This window comes from Hemiscyllium ocellatum, chromosome 7 (genome assembly GCF_020745735.1).
Source record: "Hemiscyllium ocellatum isolate sHemOce1 chromosome 7, sHemOce1.pat.X.cur, whole genome shotgun sequence".
Lineage (NCBI taxonomy): Eukaryota > Metazoa > Chordata > Chondrichthyes > Orectolobiformes > Hemiscylliidae > Hemiscyllium > Hemiscyllium ocellatum.
Genome location: NC_083407.1, coordinates 53,067,390 through 53,086,800, shown reverse-complemented (window position 1 = coordinate 53,086,800; position 19,411 = coordinate 53,067,390). Strand labels below are relative to the sequence as shown.

The 19,411-nt window shown below is 40.4% G+C and overlaps 1 protein-coding gene across 4 annotated transcripts in view; it reads left to right on the top strand.

Annotated features, from left to right (window-relative positions):
* Positions 1-11,023, top strand: part of LOC132817445 (TRAF family member-associated NF-kappa-B activator-like) — a 94,913-nt gene extending 83,890 nt beyond the window's left edge. For all 4 annotated transcript variants that reach the window (XM_060827890.1, XM_060827889.1, XM_060827888.1 and 1 more), the window contains one exon: positions 9,507-11,023. In XM_060827890.1, coding sequence (XP_060683873.1) covers positions 9,507-9,692 — 186 coding nt within the window. In that variant the 3' untranslated portion in view covers positions 9,693-11,023. The remainder of the gene's footprint in view (positions 1-9,506) is intronic.
* Positions 11,024-19,411: the final 8,388 nt, after the last annotated feature.

The window sequence follows — 19,411 nt, the reverse complement described above, 5'->3', positions numbered from 1 at the left end:
CAACTACAATCCTCTGTTTTCTTTCAGCAAGCCAATTACTGATCCAAACTGCTATGTCTCCCACAATCCCATTCCTCCGCATTTTGTATAATAGCCTACTGTGGGGAACCTTATCAAACGCCTTGCTGAAATCCATATACACCACATCAACTGGCTTACTCTCATCTACCTGTTTGGTCACTTTGTCAAAAAACTCAATAAGGTTCGTTAGGCACGGTCTACCCTTCACAAAACCGTGCTGACTGTCCCTGATTAGATTATTCTTTTCTAGATGGTTATAAATCCTATCTCTTATAACCTTATCCAGCACTTTACCAACAACTGAAGTGAGATTCACTGGTCTGTAATTACCAGGGTTGTTTCTACTCAACCTTTTGAACAAGGGAACCACATTTGCTATCCTCCAGTCCTCAGGCACTATTCCTGTAGACAATGATGATTTGAAGATCAATGCCAAAGGCTTGGCAATCTCTTCCCTTGCTTCCCAGAGGATCCTAGGTTATATCCCATCCGGCCCAGGGGTCTTGTCTATTTTCTCACTCTGCAGTATTTCTAATACCTCTTCCTTGTGAACCTCAATCTCACCTAGTCTAGATGCAAGTATCTCCGTATCTTCCTCACCAACATTTTCAATTTCTATACTAAAAAACACTGTCGAAAAATGTTTATTTAGTGCTTCCCCTATCTCCTCTGACTCCACACACAACTTCCCACTATTATCCTTGATTGGCCCTAATTTAACACTCGTCATTCTTTTATTCCTGACATACCTATGAAAAGCCTTCTGGTTAACCCTTATCCTATCTGCCAACAGCTTCTCATGTCTTCTCCTGGTTCTTCAGAGTTCTCTTTTTTAGGTCTTTCCTGACTTCCTTGTTACCCTCAAGTGCCCTGACTGAGTTTTCACATTTTGTCCTAACATAAGCCGCCTTCTTGACCAGGGATTCCACTTCCTTCGTAAACGCGTTCTATATCTTCCTCTCTGCCTGACAGGTACATACAGGAGCTTTTCCTTGAATAAGCTCCACAGTTTTAATGTGCCCATCCCCTGCATTTTCCTTCCCCATTCTATGCTTCCTAAATCTTTCCTAATTGCATTGTAATTTCCCTTCCCCCAGCTGTAACTCTTGCTCGGTGGAGTTATCCACACCTATCCCTTTCCATCATGAAGTAAACCTGACAGAATTGTGCTCGCTGTCTCCAAAGTGCTTGCTTACTTCCAAGTCTAACACCTGGCCAGGCTCATTACCCAGTACTAAATCTAAAATGGCTTCGCCCCTCGTAGGCCTATCTACATACTGTGTCAGGAAGCCCTTCTGCACACACTGGACAAAACTGACCCATCTGTAGTACTTGTACTGTAGTGATCCCAGTCAATATTTCGATAGTTGAAGTCCCCCATGACAACTACTCTCCCTCTCTCACTCCTATCGATCTTTTGCTATCCTTTCCTCTACATCTCTGGGACTATTCGGAGGCCTATTGAAAACCCAGCATGGTGACTTCTCCTTTCCTGTTTCTATATTCAGCCCACACTACCTCAGTTAACGAGTCCCAAACATCTTTTCTACAACTGTAATATTGTCCCTGATCAACAATGCCACATCTCCCCCTCTTTTACCATCTTCTCTGTTCTTACTGAAACATGTGAATCCTGGAACCTGCAACAGCCATTCCTGTCCCTGCTCTATCCATGTTTCCGTAATGGTCACAACATCAAAGTCCCAGGTACCAACCCACACTGCCAGTTCACCCACTTTATTTTGGATGCTCCTTGCATTGAAGTACACACATTTCAAACCAGGTTCTCACTTGCCAGTGTCAGATACTTGATTTTGGAACTCCCTACTCTCATCCTCTTCTGTACCTGTCCTACAATTTTGGTTCCCATCCCCCTGCTGTAATAGTTTAAATCCACCTTAATAGCTTTAGCGAATTTCCCACCCAGGATATTGGTACCTCTCTGGTTTAGATGAAGACCATCCTGCTTGTAGTGGTCCCACCTACCCCAGAAAGAGCTCCAACTATCCAAAAACCCAAAACCCTCCCTCCTGCACCATCCCTGTAGCCACATGTTCAACTCCTTTCTCTCCCTATTCCTCACCTAACTAGCACGTGGCACGGGCAGCAAACTAGAGAAAACAACTGTTTGTCCTAGCTCTAAGCTTCCATCCTAGCTCCCTGAATTTCTGCCTCAAGTCCCCATCTCTCTTCCGACCTATGTTATTGGTGCCAATGTGGACCACAACTTGGGGCTGCTTCGCCCTCCCCCTTCAGGATCTCAAAAACACGATCAGAGACATCACAGACCCTGGCACCCGGGAGGCAACACACCAACTGAGTCTCTCTCGTCCCCACAGAACCTCCTATTTGTCCTCCTATCAAGTCCTCAATGACTACTGCTCTGCTCCTCTTCCCCCTTCCCTTCTGAGCAGCAGGTACCCCTCTGCTTTCTCCTGGTAAGTCAGCCCCCCAACAGTATCCATAACAGTATACTTATTGTTGAGAGGAATGGCCACAGGGGATCCCTGCACTGCCTGCCGGTTCCCTTTCTGTCCCCTAACTGTCACCCATCTGTCTTTTTCTTTTATCTGGGGAGTAACTACAAACTGCTTATGTACCAAGGAGGAGGAGGATGGGTGCGAGACACTACCCAAGAAGTGTCTCAGGTAACACAATCACGCAAATATAAACTGTTCTACTTATCCTCCCCAGAAGTCCTTTGCTCGCCCCTCCCTCGCTGACCTGAAGATAAGAAGTTTAAATATATTTACCGGCCTTCCCGACAATCACCTTGCACCAACGTCACCTCCTCCCGGCTCCCGCCACTCGCTGCTCCGAAGTATTGGCATGTGCTGGAGAACTGAAGAGTAGCCTGTGTAATTTTTTTTAAAACAGAGACTGAGTTAACCTGGTAATTGCAGGATAGTTTATTTGATGTATTTGGTAGGAAACCTATTAAAATCTTAATTTAAAGGTGAAATTACCACTTATCTAGATAAATAACAAAGTTATAAGCAGTTAATGCTGATTTCAGAAGGGGCCAACATCGCACCTCATTGTGAAGTGAGAATAACTCACATCCTGATAAGTCAATGTCTATCATCTACAAGGCACAGGTCAGGAGTGTGTTGGAATACTTTCTAATTGCCTGGGATAAGTACAACTTCAACCCTCAAGAAGCTTGACGTCATCCAGAAGCAAAGCAGCCTGCTTGATTATACATTCATCTCGTGCCTTCAAGGTTTATTTCCTCCATCACCATTAAGCAGTTCCAGCAGAATGTACCATCTTCAAGATCCATTGAAGTGTCTCACCATGGCTCTTTCTAAAACCACAATCTCTACCACCTAGAAGAACAAGAGCAGCAGATATGTATGATCACCAGCATTTGCAAGGTTCTCTCCAAGCCAAACACCATCCTGACTTGGAACTACATCACTTTTACTTCAGTGTCACTGGGTCAAAATCCTGGAGCACCCTCCCTAACTGCACTGTCTGTGTAACTGGACTATATGGAGATCAGTGATTCAAGAAGGCAGTTTACCACCACCTTGAGGAAACTTACAGTTGGCTAATAAATGCTGGCCCACCCAGTGATGCCAACTTCCCATGAATGAATAAAGCGAAAAGAATATGTGGATGTAATAGGCATGGTCATTGGAAGAAGCGTAGAATATGTTGCCTGCTTGGATTTTAGAATGGTCATTGGCTAGACAGTTCAGTGGAGATTGTTGGGGAAGCTTATGAGAAACTAAACTCAAAGCTGATTCAAAAACTGGTTTGGAGAGAGAAACTGCAGAATAGAGGTTAAGGACTATTCACCGGAGTGGTTGGAAAAGGTAGTATTATTCTGGGTTCAGTTCAGAGACTCCTTGTGTGCACCATGTTTATCAATAGAATGCTTAGAGTAGAGAAGAATCCCATTTAGCCTGTGCCTGTTATCTGCAAGAGCCATGCATCTTGTGCCACTAATCTGCCTTTTTCCCCACAGCCCTGCACGTTTTTCCTCTTCAGGAATTATTCTGTTTGCATTTTAAAATAATGGTTTAATCTTCCACCACATTCTCAGACAGTGCATTCCAGATTCTAACAATTCACTTTGTATATAGTCTCGAAGGAATGACCTTGAGATTTGCAGCTAGAGCCAAAATGCAAATAACAGTCCATTCGTTCAAAGACCAATGTACTTTCCAATGGGTTTATTAATATTGCACAATATTAAGAAGGGAAAGAAATGGTCAAAAAGTAGCAAGTGGAAATAATTGTCAGTCAGGATGAGGCAATGGATTTTGAGCATGGACAGCACGGTGGCTCGGTGGTTAGCACAGAAGCCTCACAGCACCAGGATCCCAGGTTCAATTCCAGCCTTGGGTGACTGATTGTGTGGACTGTTTGCACATTCTCTCCGTGTCTGCGTGGCTTTCCTCTGGGTGCTCCGGTTTCCTCCTGCAATCCAAAGATGTGCAGGTCAGGTGGATTGGTCATGCTAAATAGTCCACAGTGTTAGGTGCATTTAAGTCAAAGGGAGATGGGTCTGGGTGGGTTACTTTTCGAAGGGTTGGTGTGGACTTGTTGGGTCTGTTTCCACACTGTAGGAAATCTAAAATTTTTTGTAAAACAAAATATTAATTGTACTCTGAAGTATGATTGATTGGTCCTGTACAGCATAGGGGGATTTGAGGGATCAGATTTAAAGAACATTGAAGGCAGAATTATAATGAAGATTGAAAATGATGAAAATGCTCAGTTTGATGAGCATTCATCAGAACTTGGGCTGTTTCACTGTCCATAGATTCTGCCTAACCAACTGAGTATTTGCAACCTTTTTTTTAAATTTAGATTCAGTTTCTACAGTATTTTGCTTTTGTAGTTAATTCAAGCTTTTCTCATGAAATCATGATGCTTGTTTACATGGATGATGTTAGTGGTTTAGTTCAGGATCTAATGTGCACTTTTCATCATCTTGAATAAGAAGGTGGACTAATGGATTCGGACTCTTGCTGCTATCTAGCCCTTTTATATCTCTGATGAGATGAGATATAAATGTTTTTCTCCCAGTTTTCCATTTATAACAATATTCTGATCGTCTTCCATGGTGAGCTTGGATGTTGTTTGTAAAGGATGTAGAACACTGACTTTCTTCATTTCTCTTCATAGTCTTAGTGTGCAGTGACCTTAGGTATAAGAGGGTAGTAATAGTTCTCCTTCGTTGTTGAAGGTTATTGACCTGCCAAATATTAATTTCCTCTGCCTTTGTAAGATCCAGGGGGAGTAAACGCATATGGTTTCTCAAAAAATGAAGCAGTTGTTGCTCATGTGCAGCAACACTTCATAACACCTTAGGTTTGGATTGATAAGTAGCAGGAAGCAGCTACGCTACACCAATTCTGGTCGATGACCATCTCCAACAAGGGATCATAACTCCATCCCTCACCACTGTAACTTCGAACAGTTTTACTTTATCTGAAAACCTCAACCTCAACATCAACTTGGAGCATTGGTGAGCACAAAGGTGTAACTTCCTGAGTTCAACATTGACCAGAAACTCAATTGGATTAGCCACACAAATACTCTGGCTACTAGCACAAATCAGAGGGTGGGTAATCTGTGCAAGTGGCTCACCTCCTAGCCTTCAGTGCCACTCTGACAGAAAGAATCATGAGGGGCACAGATAAAGTGAATGACCAGGGTCTTTTCCCTACATGGGAAAGTTCGAAACAAAAGGGGCATATTTTTAAGTTGAGAGGACAAAGAATTAAAAAGGGCATGAGAGGCAAAATTTTTACACAGATTTGTGTATGGAATAAACTAAACCGAGAAATAGGTGGATGCAGGTACAGTTACAGTGTTTAAAAGATATTTAGATAAGTTAATGAATAGGAAAGGTTTGGAGAGATGTGGGCCGACCTGGTTGGTGTGGAATAGTTGGATTGAAGGATCTGTTTCCATGCTCTATGACTCTAAGTCAAGAGAGTGTGATGAAATACACTCCACTTGCTTGAGTGGGTACAACTGCAAGAATACTCAAGCATGATACCATCTGGGACATACGGTCTTCATGATTTCACATTCTTCATTGTCTGCACACCACTCCCTCAACAATGGTTGCTGTGTATACTGTTGGCAGGATACATTGCAATAACTTGCCAAAACTGCTTCAAAAGGACCTCCCAAACCTGCGATCTCTACCACTTGGGAAACTGAATTTGCAGCAGGGAACCAAAGATATTGGCTTCTGGCCCCTAAATTTTTAATTGGAGGCATTTCTGCTCTGCCAGTACTGGACTGGGATTTTTGTGTTGTGAGATTGACAGATCACAGTTGCAAACAATATTCTTGTTTCTGCCCATCAGCTCAACTTTTACACATCTACTTTAAACACATCTGGAACTGAGTCGCAGTACTTTGGGCATTAACTGCACTGTTCCCAATTTGCCAAAAGCATATTGAATGTAATCTATTGTTCCAACAAACTGTGTTGCAAATTTAAAACGTGGAGGATTGGTGAGCACAGCAGTGTAATTTAGGATGTTCAAGACTATTATTCCCTTTAGAGTGAATTCCAGGCCATAATGTTTCATAATAAATATGCATGTAATAACAAACAGAACTTTTAAAGAAAGTCTTGCATTTTCATTGAGATAAAAATGTGTTGTCCATCAGGTTTCTCAAATGCTCGAGCCCAAAGTCTGTTGTTTGCTATATAGACAGTACAGTATATTAATTCTTTTGCATCATGTTTATCACCGATGCTGTTGTAAGAGATTTAGCAAAAACAAATTACACTATTTCCTCTATTACTTAGAAGCCCTGTGGAGCTGTGAAACACACACACTCTATCACATTACTTGTTACTAATGCCTTTTTCTATTATCTCATTGGATTGTTCTTTTACTAGTTATCTGAGTATCTATTTTCAGTAGATGGCACCCTGCTTTGTACAGTGCAAAACTGTACAGAAGCAAATGAAGCAGCTGGTATGTAATTACATGTTATGAAGAAACATGTTATTTAAAAATATAAAACATGAATTGCTGCTAAGTTGCATAGAAAGGGGAGTATAAGGATCACTGATAAAAGTTACATTCTCAACAATTTCAGGCATCAATAAAAATATGCGGTTTTTCATAACATTGTGATTTGTTTAGGTGTCTTTGGTTTCACAACGATTAATAAAATTACATGAAGTAGATATACTTACCCATCAGTGTTGAGAGTGTGTTGCTGAGAAAACACAAGTCAGGCAGCATCTGAGGAGCAGGAGAATCGACATTTTGGGCATAAGCCCTTCATCAGGATTTCTAATGAACCACGATGTCCAAAACATCGATTCTCCTGCTCCTCGAATGCCACCTGACCTGCTGTGCTTTTCCAGCACCCCACTCTCAACTCTGATCTCCAGCTTCTGCAGTCTTCACTTTCTCCTAGTATGTAACCACCATCAAATTTCGCTTTCTGTTTTTTATGCTTTGAGTTTGCAAATGTATCATCTGAGCTATCTGTTTCAAAGTTCTCTACCCATTGTTGTGCATTAAGGAAAACAGAAAACCCATTTTAGCAAAATGCTTATGTTGTTTAGATATAAAAGAAGGTCGTCATATTACAGTAAGCTGTTGGACGTGATCATGTAGGGTGAACTGGAACTGTCGGCAAAAGTGCAACATTCAGGCTATTTTTTGACTTATTCGCATTCTTCAAAATTTTAAATAATTACATTAATGATTATTAAAGATGTACACATTTGCTTATGCCAATTCTTTTGGCCTGATAATGTTTAATATTTTAGTTCCACTGAGTTGATATAACTTACAAAAGAATTGACAAAGATATTTATTTAACTTACCGATTATCTTGTCTTTTTCCTGAAAACACTAAACACCTACAGGAACACAGTTCTTAGGAATCCTCCAGTGCCTCACCAAATGGCCATTGTTTGCAAGTTAGTTTTAAAGCAAGTGTTAGAATATTGTTCGATTACAAGAGCCAATGCATTGACATATGTGAATTTCCTGCAGAAGTCGCTGGATAACAGGGTTTCGTGGTCAATCATGCCGTTCCTAGACTTATTCATTTGAACTGTTGTATTGGGGCTTAAATATAGATGTAGATTTTGCTTTTTCAGAGTAGATAACAAAGCCACAATGGAAAAACTATTTGATGTTATACTTGCTGCAAGATTGTCTTTAAACCAGACCATGTGTAATTTTGGAGTGTTATACTGACTTTAATTGAATGTGATTACAGACAATATTGCATTGCCCACCTGTACCTCTTAAGTAGATGTATGGAGTGCTGCTTTTTGGCATTCTACTTAAGAGAGTTTATAACTTCCAATCAGTTCTTCTTGGTTAGTTTCAAAAGAAAAGGACCAGTATACCCAGAATTAGTTTGAAATATTATAGGGAAGTTTTTTTTAAAATGTCATTATGATGAGAAATTATGAAACCGCCACTGGTATAAAATGAAACAAAGCGCTGGCATTTCCTCCAGTAGCAGCCTGCACTGGCAGCTTTCTCCTGTTTTGGCACTGTGTGCACAAAATGTTGGTCTAGCACCAATGCCAAAGATAAGGTACAAAGACAGCTTAAGTCAGTGAACATTTATTAGTTTGCGATACAAAAAACTCTTATAAATTGCACCCTCCTGGGAGCAGTTGCAATCTGCGTTTTATATTCTGTCAAGTACAGTATTTAGCAAATACATATGTTTCAGTAGATTTAGATAAATGTTCTGTCTGCACCTAAGCAGACTTAATGTGCAATTTACACCAACTGCTAGTTACATACATCAAGCAAAATGTTTATTAACAACAGGAAGTGGTGCTATTACACTTAAAATTAGGATATTAATATGCATTGATGCTGACCCAGCTATGCAGTTACAATTCATGCACTCTGCTAAGTAACAGGATCGAAGAATAGTTCAGATCAATATACCTAATTTATTACATGATTAGAACATTTTTTCTATATTGTTCCCAGCAATGTGTAATATAAAGGAAAATGTGTGCATACTAACTATGTTAAAATTTGTACAATCTATAGCTTTCTTAAATACTGAAACCATTGCAAAATATGAAAATGTAGGCATGTACATGAAATGTATAAAATTTTCTCCAAAAATCTCTGGACGTTATGAAAAGTGAGAAAGTGCTTTACTGTCAATAGAGTACTCTGCTTATTGAGCATTGTTTAACACAGATTAATGAGGGAATAACTTTAATCAATTTGAGAAGCTATCTTTTGGACGTACTATGTGCATTTATTGTTGTTGAGTCATTGTTTTAGAAAAACAATGCTGCAAAATGGGTATTTTGAGCTGATTTCCTATACAGTACTGAGGTAGATAAAAGGTTGATCAGAATATATTTTTTTCTAGACTGCCATAAGGGCTGATTATTCTGCTAAAGCTGTTGCATTATAATCTGACTTTTATAGACATATGGTGTGTTTTTCATTTACACAGCACGTTCACTAATGAAAAATGTCTACTCTCTCCTGCAGCCTGTGTGGTATCCATACCACAATAAAGAGGGTGAATTACTGCATCAAGCATCCAAAGACTCTGACCCGGACCTAAACTCCAAAACCTGTGAATTCTGTCAGGAAGTCTTCCCAGCAGGCACCAAAGCTAAGGAAGACTTCCTCAGGCATCTTAATTCACACTTTATTGCTAAAAATGGATTTTAATGCTTGTACATTTCCACAGTGAGATGAATCATAAAATTCCCTACAGTGTAGAAGCAGGTCATTCGGTCTGTCAAGTCCAACCCTCTGCAGATTGTCCCATCCTGCACAGAGTATCCCATTCAGACCCACCCTAGCCCTGTAAATCTGCATTTTCCATGGCTTGTCTGCATGTCCCTGGACACTGTGGGCAGTTTAGTATGGCCAAGCCATCTAACGTGCACATCTTTGGACTGTGGGAGGAAACCGGAGCACCCAGAGGAAACCTACACAGATACTGAGTGAATGTGCAAACTCCACACAGACAGTCACCTGAGACTGGAAGCGATCCTGGGACCCTGGCACTGTGAGGAAGTAGTGCTAACCACTGAGCCTCTATGCCACCCCTGAAGGAGCCTGCCATATGAACCTAACATGATTTGAAGATAGCAGTTGTTTGTGTGAAATTGTAATTATCAAAAGGATGTTTGTAAAGGCTAAAACAATAACATTTTTTGTTAAATATGTTCAGTTGTTTACAAAGCATATCGAGTTAATAATCGTTTTCAGCATATGTACTAATGAAAGTTAATTTGAAGCCAATAATCCTATTGTAAGAGGACCATTGTGTAAACTGGAATTTTATATTTTCTAATTGCAGTATTAAAAATGAACAGATCAGTGGAATTCTAGTATTTAAAAGCCAATGGATTGGATAGAGTCATTGTTATAAACACTGCAATTGTGTTACACTTATTCTGAAGAATTGTGTAAGGTTGCATCTTTCTTTGATTTTACATGTGCTACGATTTCTGGTAACTTTTTATATTTTTTCACCTAGTATCAACACCAAAACATATCATTATTCCAGTTGAAGGTTTGGAGCACCAAGTCATGCTCACATGTTTTTTTGTGCTTCAAATTTCCCAACAAATAAGAATTAATCTTTTTAGTATTTCCAAATACCTATAATATTTTAAGATAATAATATGATTTGTTTAAAATGTGACTAATTTTCCTCCAGAAAAAGCATTCAGACTGAGATGCAAAAATATGTAATCTAACCCACATTGGTCTCTTAATTTTTTATATTGTGCAATTTTTACTGTTCGTTGGATTTTTTTGTGGACTTAAAGTTGGATTCTTCATTAGCAATCAGTTTTAATTCCTTGACTACTATGAAAATGTTGTCAGCTTAATATCCTGTCTATGTTCATTGGAATCATATAGGCTATCTCCATGTAGGTTATCTCAGTTGTTAATCTGGTTGCAGACAAATGTGTTCTATTCTTCTTGTGTATAATTACTTTCACGTGTTGCAAAGTCATCTTTTAACAGTAAGAAATCAAGAAAGTGATGCAGATAAAATATTTTAACCATCATGGAATGTAAAATTAAGAATTTTGCAATTGAGTGCAAATTTTTTTTTTACTTAACTTAGATATCTTTACATGGGCTTCTGCAAAATAAAGCAATATCCAAAATGGTTTTCTGCCTATACATATTTGGAGTGTTTAAATTACAAATAATAATCTTTTTATTCCTACTTGCCCCATTGAAAATGTTTGTAAGCTTGGACTGACATGAGAAATGATTTTGTTTTTTAATATTATGGTTGAACTGTGGATGGCTATAGAGTTAAAAAGTATCAGCTGAGAGAAAAGAAAAACTTCATATTTCTTCTAAATTGGTTAAAAATTAAGTACAAATAACTGGAATTTTTGTGAGAGTAATTTTTTTCACTCCATTTGCAGCTTGGACGTTCTGATGTATGTAACTCCTTCCTAATTGCCCCAAAGCCTGTTCATTATCTGCAAGACATAAGGAATAAGTCAGAAGTGTAAGGGAATATTCTCCATTTGTCTGAATGAGTACAGCTCCAACAGGGTTCAGGAAGTTTCCATCACCATCCAGGAGAGATCAGTCTGCTTGATTGACACCCCGTACACCACCCTCAACATTCACTCCCTGAATTACCAATGCACAGTGACAGCAGTGAGTGCTATTTAGAAGGTGCATTGTTGCAACTCACCAAGGCTGCTTCAACAGCATCTTGCAAGCCTGTGACCTCTACCACTGAGACAGGCAAGGGCAGCAGATGTGTAGTAACACCTAGTAACATTTGCAAGTACCCCACTATGACATGTGCCATCATAGTTGGAACTATAGGTAGACTGTTCATTTCTGAGGTTAAGAGTGGAGGTAGTCCTACAAAATGAGAGGAATTTCTGTTCAAGGGTGGGATGAGTGTTTTTCTTGTTTTTTTTTAGCTCATTCTATACGGATGTGCAAGTAAGATGCCAAACTGGAGTGGAACGTGGGCAGCCTCTGGCTGCTATATCTAAAACACAACCCGACAACACTCCAGTCCAACATGCAGGAGTCAACTTTTGCTCAACACCTATACCTACCAGTTCACCATGTCACAGAGCCAGTAAAAAGCAGCACCATGGTTCAGTGACACCTCCCTAGCCATACTGTAGGTGCGAGTTCATGAACTACAGGTGATGCTCCTTATAAGAGATGGCATGAGGATGCTTTCCGGGAGGTACCAAAGCAGTCTGGAGGGAGGTGGCTGCAGTAGTCAGTGCCTGTTATACTCCGGGATGGGGTTGGGTACAGTGCAATAAGAGAGTGAACGATCTACTACAGCACAGGAATATCGCACTCAAGATTGGCTGCAAGTCATCTCCCTCACATATCTCATGTGCAATCGATGTCTGTCACTTCATTGCAATGATGTATGTTTACACTACTCGTATAGCATTGCTACTGCTTCTCTCCCATCTGCCAAGGGTCTCACTTAAGACAGAAAAGGAGCTACAGCACCCAGCAGCTCACACACCACCAGCTCCCTGACCTTTCATCAAAGCACAGATACCTATACATCATGTAGCTTCTCACCAAAAGCTTTCATGGTATAAGGACACCACAAAAGCTGGCTTCTGGATGAGCATCTCACATGAATATTGAATGTACATGCATTATATAAAGCTTTATTGATTGCCCATCATCTTCAGCTTTGAGAAGTTACATCTCTGTTTCCAAAAAAGCAGACAAACTACTTATGTACCAATACTATTGTCTCTTGATGCCATTACCCTTCTGCAAAAGCAAAAGATGCACAACCAGGAAGAAATGTACATGCATGTGGCAATGCAGTTGGAAGGGCTGATGGTGATGGCAGCACCAGCATCAGGGTGTTCACAATATTTCAGGAGCAGCCTACAGAGAAAGCAGGAGATCAAGGGGAGCACTCATATGGGGAGAAAGTATTGGATATCTGCAGACATCTAGTGAAAAATCCTCTGTGCTTACTGCCAGCTGCTTGTCAAGCACCAAGGTCTTAATTAAGCCTTGGGTGAGGGTGGTGCTTCATTGACTCTAACAAATCTTTATATTTTTCTCTGCAACCTCTGGATACCACTTGCAATCTCTGGCCAAATGAAAAAGACCAAGGTCAAAAAGTGTATTACTGGTAAAGTACAACAGGTCAGACCGCTTCCGAGGAGCAGGCGAGGTGACGTTTCAGGCATAAGCCCTTCATCAGGAATGGCATTCGTAATGATGGGCTCCTGCCTAAAATGTCACCTCTCCTGCTCCTTGGATGCTGCCTGATCTGCTGTGCTTTTCCAGCACCACACCTTTTGACCTTGATCTCCAGCATCTACAGTCCTCACTTTCTCTTGGAAAAGACCAGGCACTGGTCGAACTCTCTGAGTCCCACAGAGCGCATCTCTAATGAGGGACAGCAAGGAACCGTGGAGGAGGCACTGTCAAAGCATTCCACTCACCTCTCCACCCCCCCCCCCCACCCTCCAATGCAGATGTATTTACCTTAGTGAATCACGTATCCATAGCAGGCACAGATACACGTACAGGTGAGCATATAGCACTAGCATGGAGCTGCAGCCAGAAGTCAAAGAAACAACTAAAATATCTGACATAGCAGGGTCCGGCTGAACCCTGTACAGATGGCCATTAGACTCAGCATCTAATAGGTTTATACTGACATAGAGGCAAGTAGCAGAATATTTGACAGAGGTGCCAGAGATCATGTGAAAACTCCAGGGAGAGGCAGAGGACACTCCCTAATGTTGTGGCTCTGGCATGCAAGCATGTGGTTGGCCTCCATGGACCAGTGGTGGTTGTCATAGAGAGCTAGGTCCAGCAGAATGCCTATCAGTGTCTGCCAGATATGAACTCAACCCTTAACTTCATTGCTGAAACTAGGAGGTGTTCATTCAAAGGCTCAGCAAAAGGAGTCTGAGGCATCTCACTGCAGGTACTCCATCCCTTCAAAGAGATGAGGAAGGTCCCCTCTACACTGACAGAAAGGAGGAACAACAGACACATACCCAACAATTATCCTTTTGGGATAATCCAGAGTTGCTCTGCTGCCGGAACTCCCTTCTGCCAGGGACCCAAATGCCTTCTTCAACTCAGACTGTTGCTAATTTTAAGTAATGAATGCACATGTTCCAACAGGTATACAATCCTTTCTGATGCAAAAGTGCAATAGGAAAAGTGGCCCAACCATGGTGAACAAAAAAAGTGAAGGATAGTGAAGAGTCATATAAACTTACTGGAAAAAGTTGCAAGGCTAAGGAGCGGGAGCAGTTTAGAATTCAGTAACAAAAGACCAAGAGATTGATGAAGAGAGGAAAATAGAACGTGAGAGTAAACGTGCAAGGAACACAAATGGAGAATATAAGAGTTTCTATTAGTAATATAAAGAAAACGTTTAGTGAAAACAGATGTAGGTTCTCTGTTCTGAAATGGGAGAATTGATAATAGAGAAGAAGCAAATTGCAGAGCATTTAAGCCACTAATTTAGTTCTGTCTTCACAGGAGACACACCCAGAAATGCCAGGGAAAACAAGGGTTTACTGGGAATGAGGAATTGGAGGAAAATAGATTTTTTTTAAAAAAGTGGTGCTTGAGAAATTAATGGCGACCTGAAGCCAATAGTCTTTTCTAAGAAATGTGATTATAGAATACTTAGAAAATATCAATGAGATTAGCCAAAGTCAACATGGATATATGAAAGGAAGATCATTTTTTGACACACCCATTGGACCATTCTGAGGACCCAGTTAGTGGAATAGATGAGGGTGAATGTGGAGCATTTTAATTTTCAGAAAACTTGATCCATTCCCACATAAGTGTTTAGTGTGAAAGATAAATGCGCATGGGACTGGGGGTAATAAACTAGCATGGTTTGAGAAGTTTTTAGTAGAAAGGAAGGAGTAGGGATACATGTGTCTTTTTTTGGATTGGAAGGTAGTGGCTAGTGTGGTGAGTTAGCTATTCACAATCTGTATGAATGATTTGGATAAGAGAATTATATGTAATACATCCAAGTTTTTTTGGTAACACAAAATTTGGAGGAGCTGTGAGCATTAAGGAAAGAGGCTTCAAGGTGATTTAATAAGTTTTGTGAGTGGACAAGTGTGTGATAAATGCAGCACATTGTGGATGTGTGAAGTTATCCACTTCAGTCACAGAATGGCACAATATTAGTTAAATTCTGATGGATTGTGAAATGTTCATGTACAAAATGATCCAGGGTATGCTTGTACACCACTACATAAAGCAGCCACGCACATATAACAAGCAGTTGGGAAGGCAAATGATATAGAGTCATAGAGATGTACAGCATGGAAACAGACCCTTCGGTCCAACCTGTCCACGCCGACCAGATATCCCAACCCAACCTAGTCCCACCTCCCAGGACCCGGCCCAAATCCCTCCAAACCCTTCCTATTCATATATCCATCCAAATGCCTCTTAAATGTTGCAATTGTACCAGCCCCCGCCACATCCTCTGGCAGCTCATTCCATACATGTACCACCCTCTGCGTGAAAAAGTTGCCCCTTAGGTCTCTTTTATATCTTTCCCCTCTCACCTTAAGCCCATGCCCTCTAGTTCTAGACTCCCTGATCCCAGGGAAAAGACTTTGTCTATTTATCCTTTCCATGCCCCTCATAATTTTGTAAACCTCTATAAGGTCACCCCTCAGCCTCCGGCGTTCCAGGGAAAACAGCCCAGCCTGTTCAGCCTCTCCCTATAGCTCAAATCCTCCAACCCTGGCAACATTCTTGTAAATTTTTTCGGAACCCTTTCAAGTTTCACAACATCTTTCCGATAGGAAGAAGACCAGAATTGCACGCAATATTCCATCAGTGGCCTAACCAATATCCTGTACAACTGCAACGTGACCTCCCAACTCCTGTACTCAATACTCTGACCAATAAAAGAAAGCATACCAAATGCCTTCTTCACTATCCTACCTACCTGCGACTCCACTTTCAAGGAGCTATGAACCTGCACTCCAAGGTCTCTTTGTACAGCAACACTCCCTAGGACCTTACCATTAAGTGCGTAAGTCCTGTTAAGATTTGCTTTCCCAAAATGCAGCACGTCGCATTTATCAGAATTAAACTCCATCTGCCACATCTCAGCCCATTTGCCCATCTGGTCCATATCCTGTTGTAATCTGAGATAACCCCCTTTGCTGTCCACTACACCTCCAATTTTGGTGTCATTTGCAAACTTACTAACTATACCTCTTACTAACTATACCTCTTATGTAAATGACAAAAAGTAGAGGACCCAGCACCGATCCTTGTGGCACTCCACTGGTCACAGGCTTCCAGTCTGAAAAACAACCCTCCACCATCACCCTCTGTCTTCTACCTTTGAGCCAGTTCTGTATCCAAATGGCTAGTTCTCCCTTTATTCCATGAGATCTAACCTTGCTAATCAGTCTCCCATGGGGAACCTTGTCAAACGCCTTACTGAAGTCCATATGCTGCTCATATCTATTGCTCTGCCCTCATCAATCTTCTTTGTTATTTCTTCAAAAAACTCAATCAAGTTTGTGAGACATGATTTCCCTCGCACCAAGCCATGTTGACTATCCCTAATCAGTCCTTGCCTTTCCAAATACATCTACATCCTGTCCCTCAGAATTCCCTCCAACAACTTGCCCACCACTGAGGTCAGGCTCACCGGTCTATAGTTTCCTGGCTTGTCTTTACTGCTCTTCTTAAAGAGTGCCACCATAGTTGCCAACCTCCAATTTTCCAGCACCTCACCTGTGAATATCGATGATACAAATATTTCAGCAAGAGGCCCAGCAATTACTTCTTGAGCTTTCTACAGAGTTCTCGGGTATTGACTTTCATTGTAAGAGGCTTTGAGTACAGTAGCAAGGATGTCTTGCTGTAGCTGGGTAATCCTCACATGGATTACTGTGTGCTATTTTGGTTATCTAAGAAAATATAAATTTACCACAGAGGACGTTTACCTTAGCTTTTGCATTTGAACCAACATTTTCCTAGCTACCATCAGTTCTGAGGAAAGGTCACTCAACTCGAAACATTAACACTGATTTCACTCCACAGATGCTGCCAGACCTACTGAGCTTTTCTAGCAACTTCTGTTTTTGTTTCTGACCTACAACATCTGCTGTTTTCTTGATTTTTTTTATTAGTAGTGGGTAATGTATGCTTGGTAGACAGAGATGTCTTTCTTGAACAAATTTAAAACAATACAATTATATACCTCAAAATTAAGTTGCTACTTAATAAAAGGGGTTGATCAAAATTCTTCTTGAAATTAAAATGTTTATTCAGTCTGTGGAAAAAAAACAGTTTAAGCAGTTTAATACCTTAAATGAAAATATGTTTTAAAAATGCTTTCCATGCTATACAATTCAGCTCATTGCTGAGCCATAATCTTAGTAACCTGGACCGAAAGGTTACATGTTCAAGACACGCTCTGTTAAACTAGCTAATGCTATCTGGTATGTGAGGGTGTCAAATTTGGCTTCAATGCTCTAACATTAAGGAGGGCATGTTATTAAGTTTCTGCTTGTAATGCTGTCCTGTAACCCTCTCTGAATGTATGTACATTTGGACATAACAAGTCACATCAACTAGAATGTCCTGGTTGACTACATTACTAGCATTCTCTGCGGAAGTTGACATATGAATAATACCTATTTAGGTAAAATAGGTGAATGTGGAACTAAAACTATTGGGAGTTGATAATCTGTGGAGGAAGGATCAAAATTAGTGAAGGAAGCTATCTTCTAATTTTACCGTTTACCTATTGGTGTTAATATATTTTTACTTTTGAATAAAATCTTTTACCTCAATCTATATGCATTTAATCCATCATCCACTCTTCAGTAATACACAAGTATTACAAGTACTTGTGTATTACTTGTGCAAAATGTTTTGCAACTAAAATTTTTTATACAATAAATTGTAACACATCAAAACCAAACAGGCCTGGGCAATTGCAAGGAAAGCAAAATAAATAAACTAATGAGAATCTGCTAAGGACAAATGACAAGAAGGAGTCAAACACAAACTGTCAACAAAATAGTTTATCTAAATATAGTTGAGTTGTAATTTTCATTTTTTAAAATAGATGTGTACATCTCTCCCCTACTTCCAAATCCCTTGACACATCCTTGCAGTAAGATATTCTCTAATACATTATGGTCAAGACTAAAATAGACTTTTCAACACGTTAAAATGGATTGACAAAATGGATTAAAACGAATTGACAAAATAGCAGATGTATTAATCATAATATTCAGTTTGCAACTTTCAGACTGGAAAATTGCTAGCCTCCAGTGGCCATCCTTTCACCTACATGTAGCAAATCAAGTCAGTTGGGGATGGAGTTCCAATTGGAGTGCTTATGTAACTGAATAAAGTGACCAATTCAAGAAATCATGTTTCTCACAAGTCTCGCACCTGAATTGGTTATCATATGCTTTTGTGGGTTGTTGTATTTGATGTCGATGCCTGTTGCCAACTTGCAATAGCCACTGATTATAGTAGTGCTACACAGTAGTCACAGCAATGTAGCATTTTACTTTGTTATAGTGTCATAGAGATCCACAACATAGAAAAAGGCCCTTTGGCCCATTGAATCTGCGCCAGTCAAGAACAATCACCTAGAGTCATAGAGATGTACAATGTAGAAACAGGTCCTTCGATCAAAATCGCCCATGCTGACCAGATATCCTAAACTAATCTAGTCCTATTTGCCAGCACTTGGCCCATATCCCTCTAAATCCTCCCTATTCATATACCCATCCAGATGCTTTAAAATGTTGTAATTGTATCAGCCTCCACCACTTCCTCTGGCAGCTCATTCCATACACGTACCATCCTGTGTGAAGAAGTTGCCTCTTAGGTCCCTTTTATATCTTTCCCCTCTCGCCCTAAACCTCTCGTTCTGGATTCCCCCACTGCAAGGAAAAGACCTTGTCTATTTACCCTATCCATGCCCCTTTTTATAAACATCTACAAGGTCACCCATCAGCCTCCAATGCTCCAGGGAAAACAGCCCAAACCTATTAAGCCTCTCCCTGTAACACAAAACCTCCAACCCTGGCAACACCCTTGTAAATTTTTTCTGAACCCTTTCAAATTTCACAAAATCATTCCGATAGGAAGGATACCAGAATTGCACACAATATTCCGAAAGTAGTCTAATCAATGTCCAGTATAGTCGTAACATGACCTCCCAACTTCTATACCTGATGCTCTGGCCAATAAAGGAAAGCATATTAAATGCCTTCTTCACTATCCTAGCTACCTGCAACTCCACTTTCAAGCAACTAATCATCATTCTAATCCCATTTTCCAGCACTTGGCACATAGCCTTGTATACCTTAGTACGGCATGTACACATCTAAATGCTTTTTTAACATTAT